Raw genomic sequence first — 11927 nt, forward strand, 5'->3', positions numbered from 1 at the left:
TATGTGATGCATTGGATGTGGTTCATAGTTACTGCCAGTTTGAAGGATGAATGGAACAGGGTATATTTACTAACACAAATTTAAATTGTTAGTATGCTTAATATTTGTTAATTAATGTTAGCAGTCGTTACTAATAATATCATGGCTTGTCAATTTTGTAGTGGTTTTCTGATGCAACAGCGTTAGACGTGGAGGCCATCACAACACTTCGTCATAAATGGGCAGCATATTTTTTAGCTTGTAAAAACATGTGATGTTAAATATGATTTAGATGATATAGGACAAATTGTCATTGAGATGATATATGAACAACTTTGGTTAATAATTTACATTGATTTCAACGGTAATTTCAATCATGTATTAAGACTATCATTTGTAATTGCTGCATTTGTGGACTTTAAATTGGCAACTGATTTTTATATTTTAAATGTTTTATGTTTGTAACGTTATAGGCATCAATGCTGTCGAAGATAGGTTCGGCAGGAGATAGTGTTTGTTTGGACAACCTACTTGATCATTTCGTAAGCATAGTATAGCTGAAAGCCAAAAGATTTATTACATTTGTTTATGCTGAAATTTGTTTTTCTTCCCGGCACAACAATGAATCAACCTACTACTGTCAATGTCAACCCTGATCGATGGTGTTATTGCTAACCGAGACTTAGTTTTGATTTCTTAGCCTCTATCTTTAGGTTTTAAGAGAAACCTTGCGTTATTTATGATAACATTTGTTGGTCATTTTCTGTTTTATTATCCTCAAGGGCATTTCATGGTCTACAAAGGACAAGATTCAACAACCCAATTACTTTGAGTCCTTTATGCAAGCCTCAGCTATCCGAGTTGGATCGTTCTAGGGAGACAAAATCTACGCCTCATTCAACAGGCTGCTTCCAATGGTATCATCATTATTGCAGAAATTTATCATTTTTTATCAGATTCATCAGTGTTGATTGAATTTTTTGATACATGCCCACTTGTAGTTAACGTAATCAACTTAGCTTATAGTTTTGAAATAAATATGTTGGCAGTCACTTCAGTCCTTTCTACTAAGGGTGTGTTTGACTTAAGAGCAAGGCTAAATTGGAAAAGGGGATTTTTTTTTCTTTCATTTTTTGGCTACTCATCTCTCTCTAGGGACATTTTGTTCTCTCTGCAACTATGGAAAAGCTAGGTTTAACTGAATTTGCATTCCCCAAGCTCACTTTAGATGAGGTAATAACAATATACATCATTAGAATAATGTTTTGTGTGTTCCTCTTTATTTGTACATTGTCATTGCATTATTCAACATTTATTGGCTAATAATCCATGCATCATTAGTTAATTCTCTCAGTGGCATTCAATCAGAGTAGGAAGACCATGACTTATTGCTTAGCAAAGCAAAAACCTTGGTATAGGGCATGGATAGTCAACACCACAACTAGATAAAATTATCTAGTTGATAAGTCGGATGAACATACCATTGAAAGAATCGGATAAGTTCATACCTGTTGGATTCACATCACTAGGGTGCTTCACAGCTTGACACTAGGTAATTGCAATGAATTTTTGTTTAATTTTTTTTCAAAATGAATTTGGCATTTAAATTGCCAGCTGAGTAGCTTGAATTTTTTATTTTTATTATTTTTAGTGAAAAGGGAAATCATCAAGCCATTAAACTAAAATTGGTAGTTTAGTAGATGTGACTTACAAAGTACGTTAAATCTCATAATCAATGCTTTGAGCTATCTTAAGCAAGAGAGATAGAGATAGAAGCAAGACATGATTCAAAGTTTCAAACAGCTAAAAAAATAAGGGGGGATAATATAAAGAATTTGGAATCAATTATTAAAAATTTAAAAGTTAAAAATAATAATTGGTTGCTGGTAATTGGTTAAGTTTAAAGAGATCAGAAGGTATAAAAAATGTTGGTGATAGAGCATTTTCCAAATTTTGTTATTTTTTTATAATTATTTATCATGTTGAAAATGATAGTTGATTCAATTACTTAATAGTAAACCTTAGATCAATGACTTGTTGTGATCAATTATATTCTATCAATTTGAAAATTGAAAAGTGCTCTTTTATGGAAATTCTGGTTTTCCACACTTTTATCTAGAATTCTAGTACCTTTATATGTCACATATCATTAAGTTTTGTTAAAAATAAATTAAATTTCTATCTTTCAATAATTTATTTTAGTCAGTAAAAAAATTACAATTTAAATCAATAGCCCCAAATAACTTATTACCATTTAAATCAAATAGGATTGTCTGCCTAGGAGAATATCTTTGGTCTACATCAATTAGTATTTATCTTGATTCTTTTGTTGTTAGTATTGTACTTTATTTTGTTTATGAAGCAGCTTCATCATGTAGAAGATGAAAATAAAACTATCATGAAATTTTGTAGATTGAAACAAGGTCAATTGATAGTAGAGATTAAAAAAAAGTAACTATAGAAGATGCCATTGCATTTGTCCATAAAGTGAAGGTTACATTTCCAGACGAGAGGAAAAAATATAAACACTTTTTGTACACCATGAAAGATTACAAGGCTCAATGGTTAGATTACAAGGAATCACATCCAACTTATGTCCCCTCCTCTGCTAAAAAATAAAAAAGCATTTGTGTCTGATTTATAGACAGATTATATACATATAGAAGAGAGGTAAATGATTTCTTACCATGCCTATGTTAGCAAGAAGAACCACCGTTGGGGATGTGGCAGTTCTTCTTGTGTTGAGCATTCTCTGCATATGTCACCGGAAGAACAAAAGAAGACGTGATGAAGAGTACTATGCCCCACCGTCACCACCGCAACCGCCGCGGGGACCTAAAGGTGAGTGAGCTTTAGCTACAAAAGGTTCTTTTTGTTTTTCACCCTTGATCTAATGTTAGTGAAAAAAACCTAGCATGTTTTTGCTAATTTTTTTACTTTTTTAATTTTTAAGGTTCGAGTAAATTATATGTAATTTCAAGATGTTTTCAATGTTTAATCCCTTAGTTGATTCTCTTGACTCTTGTTGAATCTTGTTGCTTATGATACACATTGACATTATTATCCATGTAAAGCTAGCTGGTTGTATTTTCATATGTTACTATTTGTTTTACATTTTTTTCTTAGTAGTTAAGTTATGTTCTAATTCTTGAAGAAATGAATGGCTCCTCACTTTGTGTCTTTTATGATGTTCAATGGTGTATTCATGGTCTAATGATAATTAGGCTTTGTTTCGATAAACTTCTCTATAAGCACTTAGAGAAGAAAACAAGAAGGCAAAATGAATTTTTGAAAAGTTTAGATGAGTTTTTATAAAAAGCTAAATTGCCTAAGTTGATTTTAACTTGAGAGAAGTTTATCCAAACATACCCTTACTCGTTTCATGTTGATTTTTTCACAATCATTAGATATTGTTCTAATTCTTAAAGAAATGAATGGCTCTTTACTTTGTGTCTTTTGGTGATGTTCAAATGTATTCAATTCTATATCGTGAAGACTATTTTTTGTTTCTCTATTTCTTTCTAGGTTTAGGGAGACTATTTTTTGTTTTGCCTGTAGTTTTTCCAGTTACTGATCCTGTCATCATGATATAGACGTTGAGTTCTGAAGACCGCAAGCAAGGGACATGTTGCAGCATCTATGGCCAAGTCCAATTTCTAATGCATCTATGGAAGTTGTTCAAGGGAGCCGATCTGTTGAGGTGCAAGCTGCTAATGTTACAAAGGGAATTGTCTTTTTAATAATTGATTTTTCTCAATTTTGTTTTCACCTGCAAAATTTTCATAGTGATTTAATCAAGGAATTGATTACGTTCTGTGTATAGGACATTTTCTGACAAGGGTGAATTAAATTTCATTTTCATATTAATTTGTTGTTGTATTGTGACTTACTTCTATTATCTTGTTTGTCTGATGAGAAGTTATGTTTGTTTCAATGGTCTTTTGAGCATGCTTTCAAGTGCGACAATTGTTAATTGTAATTTGTTTCCATAGCAAGCAAGACTAGCTAGCATATGATTTTACTTTTACCTCAGTAAGCCTTAATAATTGCCTTATACTGCACAAACTAGTGATAAAATGGAAATAATGGAAGCTTTAAAATTTGGTGAACACTTAATGTTAAAATGCAAACAACCTTTGCTGAAACGTATGAAATAACAGTAACATCCTAGAGATGTTTACCAAGTGGTTAAGTCAAATTTATACTTTTGATGCTTATAGTCTACATGTTTTTCAAGGACTATTCTTGATCTATGTTTGCTTCTCAAATTTAACACTATATGTATATGTTGAAGCAAGATGAAGATATATACACCTTTTTTGAGCCAGAGCTACCACAAACCAAGGTAACAGAAGGAGTCAAGTTTCCTCTTGAGAGGGTATCGTCATCCTAAAATAAGGGAGAACGACCTGTGTCAAACTCTGAGAAGAAAACAATTGCCAATCATGTCTGCTGCCTACCACCTGCCACGTTGGTTGGCTCCTGAAAAGATCTCTTGGAATGTCCTTGACCTCAAGAAGGAGAATTACTTCTCGTGTGCTGTTGGACGAACACAAACCAATGCTCGGTATACGCTTGCTTCACCATATGAATTTGTTGCATTTCTCAAGGAACTCCATACTTTGTCTCAGAGCTAAGATTTACGTGCTTTTACACCTTATAATTAGGATACTTACCCAGCTTCAGAATTCGGTATATACTAGCAAACTTCATATGCCAACATTGCAAGTTAAAGAAAGTTGCTAATTTTAGTCTTGACTTAATTTCTTGTACAACATGGCGCTTTTATTTAGCTAAATTTGCTTTTATGTCAATACATGTAATAGCTATTTCATAAGTTATATGTTTCATTAATGAACCTGAGAAACAAAAAAAAATAAAGCATTCTACAACGGTAGTGTGGCAAAACCGTCTTAGAATACACAACATTCTAAGACAATTTTGGGTTACAACCTTCTTAGAATTCACAACATTCTAAGACGGGTTTCTCTCCAAACCCGACTTAGAATGTCCAGCATTCTACGATGGTTATGACCCAAAAACCGTAGTAGAATGCTAAACATTCTAAGGCGGTCTATGAGAGATAACTGTCTTAGAATGGTGTGCATTCTAAAATGGTCGCACAACCATTGTCGTAGAGTCTTCGATATTCTATGACGGTCGCTTCAAACATGGATGAAAACTAACGTAGAAAGTAAAAAATAACCGACGTAGAAAGACGTTTTTCTAGTAGTGCCCCTTAAACTTGCTTCTATAATGAAGGAAACACTACTACAATTTTTAGATATAACATCGAACGGTTAACATCGGTTATTCACAAAACCGATGTTAACAAAAGCGCGGTGGCATTTTTGTAAATAAGTAGACTTAGTTAACATCGGTTTTGTCCGAAACCGATGTTAACTAGTCGATATTAACATCGGTTATTTTAATAACCGATGTTACTATGGAGTAGTTAACATCGGTTTCGGAAAAACCGATGTTAGTATGCCGTTGTTAACATCGGTTTTGTAAAAACTGATGTTATCGAGTCGATGTTAACATCGGTTTTAAGAAAACCGATGTTACGTAGTTGATGTTAACATCGGTTATTTTTAAAAAACCGATGTTGTTATCATTATATATTAAAATTCTGAAATTGCATAACCCACGCACTTGAACCCTATCGTTCTTCTTCTTTCTCCTTCTGCCTGAGTTCGTCTTTGTCTCAAACTGGCCTGCGCTTCCGTGACTGCAACCACATTGTGGAGATCGTGTTTGTGGAGATCGTCTCTGCCACTTATCGATTGAGGTACGTCCTTTCATTTTAACATTAGGCGTTCGCCGTTTTAACATTTGGTCACTTTCGCAAGTCGAAGAAAACTAGGAAAGGAAAGAGTCCCGGAAAGGGTACCCCCAGGGCGTTCTTGTTGTTTCTCCTTCTGCTTGAGTTGGTGTTTGTCGCAAACTGGGTTGCGATTCCGTGACTGCAACCACATTGTCGAGTTCGTGTTTGTGGAGTTCGTGTCTGGAACTTATCTTTTGAGGTACGTCCTTTGGTTTTAACATTAGGCGTTCCTCGTTTGAACATTTGCTCACTTTCGCAGGTCGAAGAAAACTAGGAAAAAATCGAGTCCCGGAAAGGGTGGGACTCGATTTTGGAAGTCCATTGTGCTTGGCTTTAAGACTCCTAGGGAAGCCATCGAAGGTATGTCTCTGTTGTATGTTAATGATGAAAATCCATTGTTCAATGGTCTGTCTCTGTTTTGATGTTTCGAAACCCTAGTTAGACTAACTAATATGATTGATATTTGAGTAAGCTGAGACTAGGCAATATGATTGGAATGCATGTTTTGAGCTATAATAATGCTTGGAATGCATGTTTTTTTTTTTTTGGAAAGCAAAGATAATTTATATTAGAATAGATAAAGTACCAGACAGAGCTAATTTAGACTCAGGAATGCATGTTTTTCCTTTCCATTATGATGACCCTTAAGTCAACCCACCAAGTAGAGAAGTATAGCTTTCTAGGCCCTTGACCCAAACCCCTCCAACCATTGTATTTAGAAACCAGAATCCTGTTCCAAAGTTGGTCTGGTCTTTTTTTGCACAGCAAAAATTAATTATATTAATAATAGTTCAGTACTAGATGTACAGAAAATAGCAAATAGATACAAAGGCAAATCCTGCCAAATTATCCCATAAAGCTTTCTTCCCAACCAAATCATAGGGAGCATAGACATTGACAATCATCATCCTCTGATTATTACTAATACATGTCCCTTCAAGCATTAAAAAACTTCTACCTTTCTCCCTCCTATCCACCTCAAAAATGGAGTTATTCCACAAACATAATAGGCCACCAGCAGCCTGCACAGAAGGAACATAATCCCAATGGGCAGTCGAGTCCCCCCAAATGGCCTAGCAAATACTTTTATTAAATTTCTCCCTTTTGGTTTCTTGGATACAGACAAGGTCCACTTTGTGCTTTACAATGAGCCTTCTAACAGCAGCCCACTTGATTCCCCTCCCCAGACCTCTAGAGTTATAGGAGAGAATGATCATAATTGTTGAATTTTAATTCCCTTATCTGTTGCCATCATATTATCCTTATTCTCCATATCCAGCAACAGCCCCTTAACCTTGTTATCATCTTCCCCATAAGTCAATCCCATTTCCTTCAAAAGGGCACATTGCAGCTCTATAGAGTCCTCGTGTAATGAAGGCAGAGGGTCAATTTTAGAGGCTAGGTTGAAGTCCACAATTGATTTCTCAAACTGCTGGGCCTTGCTATTACCCCTCAACACCTCCTTTCTTCTCACATAAACCTTTGTGGCAGAAAGAGTTGGGCCACATGTCTGTTGGCCCATTTCCTCAGATGCCACTTTTAAGTCGTGTTGACCAGAGGCAGCATAGACCATGCTGGGATTCGTGATATTCAAAATGTTGTTGTGAGCCATAGATACCTCAAGAGGCAATTCTTTTTCATGCTCCCCCTCTATTCCTTTTTCTGTATTGCCCGAAATTTCCCCATGGGTGTTAAACCACTGACCCGCGTCTGTATGGCAGTCTGTGATGGGGGCTTTTTCATTGAGGTCTATTAGCTTCATAAGTGGGGAGTGCGGGTTGATCATATGCTTCTGTTAATTTAATTGAACAGACATTAAGTTACTCAAGGGCTCTCAAAGGGTAATTCATTTAAGTGGCCTTTTTAATCAATGGGTAGAATATAAAATTGTAATCTCTATTCAGTGAAAGAAAGATGGAAGCATTTGCCTTGTTAATTTGGTTGTAGTTGGGGTGAAGTGGCATGATATGGACAAGAAAGAATTATATTGCTTTCTTTTGGTGAAAAAATTATATTGCTGTGAACGATGTTGAAGTAATTTTTGGATTTGGGTGATGAGGGAGCATTGATGAAATCTAATTTTTTATGCAGTGAGTACTAAATGATTCATATTTTAAGACTAAACTTTTATATCTAATCACAAATAAAGTTAAATAAAATAAATACTCTTAAGGTCCTTAGGTTCAGCTTGCTATTAAATCACCTTGTCTTGTTAGCTACTAATTGCATTTCATATTTTATTAGGCCCATCCCTTGTACTTAGAAAATAGGATTCTGGTCCAAAGCTGGTTTGATTGGTGAACAGTCATTGATGTTTTTGAGTTCACTTAAGTTGATATAAAGCTATAAAATTCTTCCTATTATTATTATGATAAGATTTATTGTGCTTTTGTTGACTTTGAAATTATCCTGTGGTGATAGGCATTGTTCAGAAGGCAGAGGTCATTGTTGTTTCGAAATTAATTAAAACTGGTCTTGCGGTCATTGCTGGAAAGTGAATTGTGCTGAAGCCTCGAACTCAAGTATTTATATTTTTTATTCGAAAACTACTGTCAAATTGTTTGTATGCATTACTGGTATACTTTTAGAACTGTTTGATATAAGATGACCAGTTGTTAGTCCTGTACAGCATAAATTGCAATGCCATGAAAGTAGTATTTATTTAAAAATTTGGAAAGTAAATAACAAATAATGAATTTGCAAGCCCAATACCATTGTTTGGTAGATAAATTGCTGTATTTGTTTGACTAACTTATCTAACATCTAATGAGTATCTATGAATAGTCCTCCCCTAAAGGTATCTTTGAAATGCAGGTTGTGCTGTTCACACACACACACACCCATATACACACACACAACCACAGACACACACACACACACCCACAGACCCACACACACACACATACATAACCACACACACACACACACACAGCTACACACACACACACACCCACACACACACACATACCTACACACACATACACATACATAACCACACACACACACACAACGACACACACACACACACACACGGTGACACACACATACACATACATAACCACAGCCACACACAGCGACACACACACACACACACACAACCACACACACATACACATACATAACCACAGCCACACACACACACAGAGATTGCGACACACACACACACACCCCCCCACACACACAGCAGAAAGTTGAAAATACACAAAAAATTTGATGTTATAGCAAAGCACAGGTGAAATCAGTAAATCTGTCTATACCATAGATATTTATGGGGAGGGGAAGAGGACAACAATCCAATTACAACCTTAAGCTGTGGAAAGAAACATCCACGCCAATTTAATTACATTCCATTTAACTAATGTAGTAAATAGAAGGATATGATATGTATCCATCTTCAATATTATTACCTTGAAGAGTTTCTTGCACTCCTTCTACTCCTCTTGATTGACTCAATTCTCTTAGCAATGAACTCATCAGCCTTCTTATCCACATCTGGTCCTTCATCACCATCTGTTTTTGAACTTTCTCCACCAATAATAGGTGGACCCTTTCCCCTGTCATTGTTCTAAGCAACGGTTCTTCCTCCTTCAACGTCTTGGTCCTCGGTTTCTGTGTCATCATCGTCGTCATCATCGTTAGATTCCACAAGAAGGCTTTCTTTCTCAGCTGGTTGTGACACAAGAGGCACGCTTGCATGCCCCATGAACTTGTTATTTCTAAACAATGTGCCTTGCTTGGATTTATTTTCTTCATGACTTTTCTTTCCCACTGGTGTGGTTCTCTCACTTGTGAAGCTTCTCTTCAACTCCTTATTGAAGGAAGGTGCTTCGTTGGATGAACCATCGAACCTTGGTTTCATGAACACTGATTTCTTAAACATTGTTGGTGGCGGTGGCGGAGGTGGTGGAGGACAAGACTTGTAGAAGCCCTTCTTCCTCACCGAATCCTCTGCGTTTGAAGACAACATTATAACATAAGTGTTTGAAGACAACATTATAACTTCAGCTTTTCTATTGGAATTTCTTGAAAATCCTTGAGAAATTGTTGACCTATTTAGAGATTGAACATCTGTATCAACAACATCAGCTTCAACTTCTGCATTTCTATTTGAATTGCTTGAAAACCTTTTAGAACTCATTAACATGTTCAGAGATTGAACATCAATATCTTCTTCGGATAAGCGAGATTTCAAGCTTCGAATGGGCAAAAGCAGAGGCGGCTCCCCACTCTGTTCATGAAAACTAGAATACTTTTGCAACCGTGGAGCAGCAACAACAACCACAGGTTCGTTCCTGTAGTGTTGGTTGCTCCAAGTTTGGACTTTTATTTCATCAGACTCGACGGGGCTCTCACCCTCATCCTCGAAAAAAGAAGAAACCTGAAGGAACCTTGACATAAGAGTTTATGCAGTGTCAAACCTGAAGGAACCACAGACACACCCACACACACACATATACCCAACTACAATAACAAAACATAAGCACCCTTCAAACCCAGCATTTTAAATTAGTTTCATAATCAACTGCTGATGTCTATATTTGTCTGTAATTGAATTTAACCTTTTGTATGTTCTTGTATGTGATCAGTGTAATTTGTTATATAAACAACTGTTGTTCATGCTGAGTGAACCTTAGATTCCCATTTGAGACTGAATGCAATGACTCTTGCGGACAGTTTGCATTAGTCATTGTATTTAGTCTTGAATTATCCGTTTGGACAGTTTGGGGAGACTGGTATTTTTATGTTAGATTCATTCGTGAAGGTTATTATTATTTTCATTAATTTGATTAAATTTAGGTTCAATGCATTTCATATTGTTCTCTGAGTGCATACTTGATTATCGGGAAATTCATTTGACCGATGTCATGTCGTGTACTTGGAGACCAATGCAAAATGCTGCCGAAATTTAGTCAAATTTTTGTAAATAATGGTAACCCTGACGTTTGAAGCTAACATAAAAGACAGTTTTCCTAAATGGGATAGGGCCACACCTATAAATAAAAAAGTGAGATTTTCATGCATGGAATTGCTTAGATGGATCGAAGTTGGATGAATGAAAGTCACATAAGCCCAGAATATGAGGATGGCGTCGAACAGTTCTTGCAATTTGCTTCAGAAAGAGGTCGACCGAATGAAGAAGGAAAATATTATTGTCCATGCATCAACTGTTTGAATGGAAGACGACAATTACTCGATGACATACGGGACCATCTATTGTGTGATGGGATTAAGAAGAATTACACGACGTGGATATGGAATGGAGAAGTCACAGACATGCAGAGTGGGTCCCAATCTGAACCGTTTGATGTAGAAATGGGAGATCGGTTAGAGGACATGATTCGTGACCTTGGACAAGAGTCTTTCCAGCAAGCACACGCCCCTGTGTATGAAGGATTGCAGAGTGATTATAAGAAGCCTTTGTATGCAGGGTGCAAGAATTCCTTAACCCTGTTGTCTATTGTGTTAAGTCTGGTTAATGTGAAGGCCAGGTATGGGTGGAGTGACAAAAGTTTCACCTCACTGCTTGAGGTAGTGCACAATCTGCTTCCAGAGGACAACACGTTGCCTAAAAGTTACTATAAGGCGAAAAAGATATTGTGTTCGATGGGTATGGATATCAGAAGATTCATGCTTGCCCCAATGATTGCATACTGTACAGGCATGAATTCCAAGAAATGTCCAAATGCCCTATCTGTGGGACTTCACGGTACAAAGTGAAGGATGAAGAGAAAGCAGTTTGATGAAAACTCAACAAGGGCCCCCAGCGAAGGTTTTGTGGTATCTTCCAATCATTCCAAGGTTTAAGCGTCTTTTTCTAATGAGGACGACGCAAAAGACCTTACATGGCATGCAAATGGAAGGATTTCTGATGGAATGGTCCGTCATCCGGCTGATTGCTCGCAGTGGAAGAAGATTGATGGTTTGTATCCGGATTTCGGGAAAGAGCCAAGAAATCTTAGACTTGGACTAGCCAGTGATGGAATGAATCCATATGGCACCTTAAGCACTCAACACAGTTCATGGCCAGTTCTGCTAGTAATTTACAATTTGCCTCCTTGGTTGTGCATGAAGCGAAAATACATGATGTTGTCTATGATGATATCGGGCCCAAGACAGCCAG

At 36.5% G+C, this 11927-nt stretch overlaps 1 protein-coding gene across 1 annotated transcript; it reads right to left on the reverse strand.

Moving 5' to 3' along the window:
* Positions 1–9371: 9371 nt before the first annotated feature.
* On the reverse strand, positions 9372–10202 carry LOC102669731 (zinc-regulated protein 8-like). Its single transcript, XM_006596603.1, has one exon. The coding sequence runs from the start codon at positions 10200–10202 to the stop codon at positions 9372–9374; it is 831 nt and encodes a 276-aa protein (XP_006596666.1).
* Positions 10203–11927: the final 1725 nt, after the last annotated feature.

This window comes from Glycine max, chromosome 14, assembly GCF_000004515.6.
Source record: "Glycine max cultivar Williams 82 chromosome 14, Glycine_max_v4.0, whole genome shotgun sequence".
Lineage (NCBI taxonomy): Eukaryota > Viridiplantae > Streptophyta > Magnoliopsida > Fabales > Fabaceae > Glycine > Glycine max.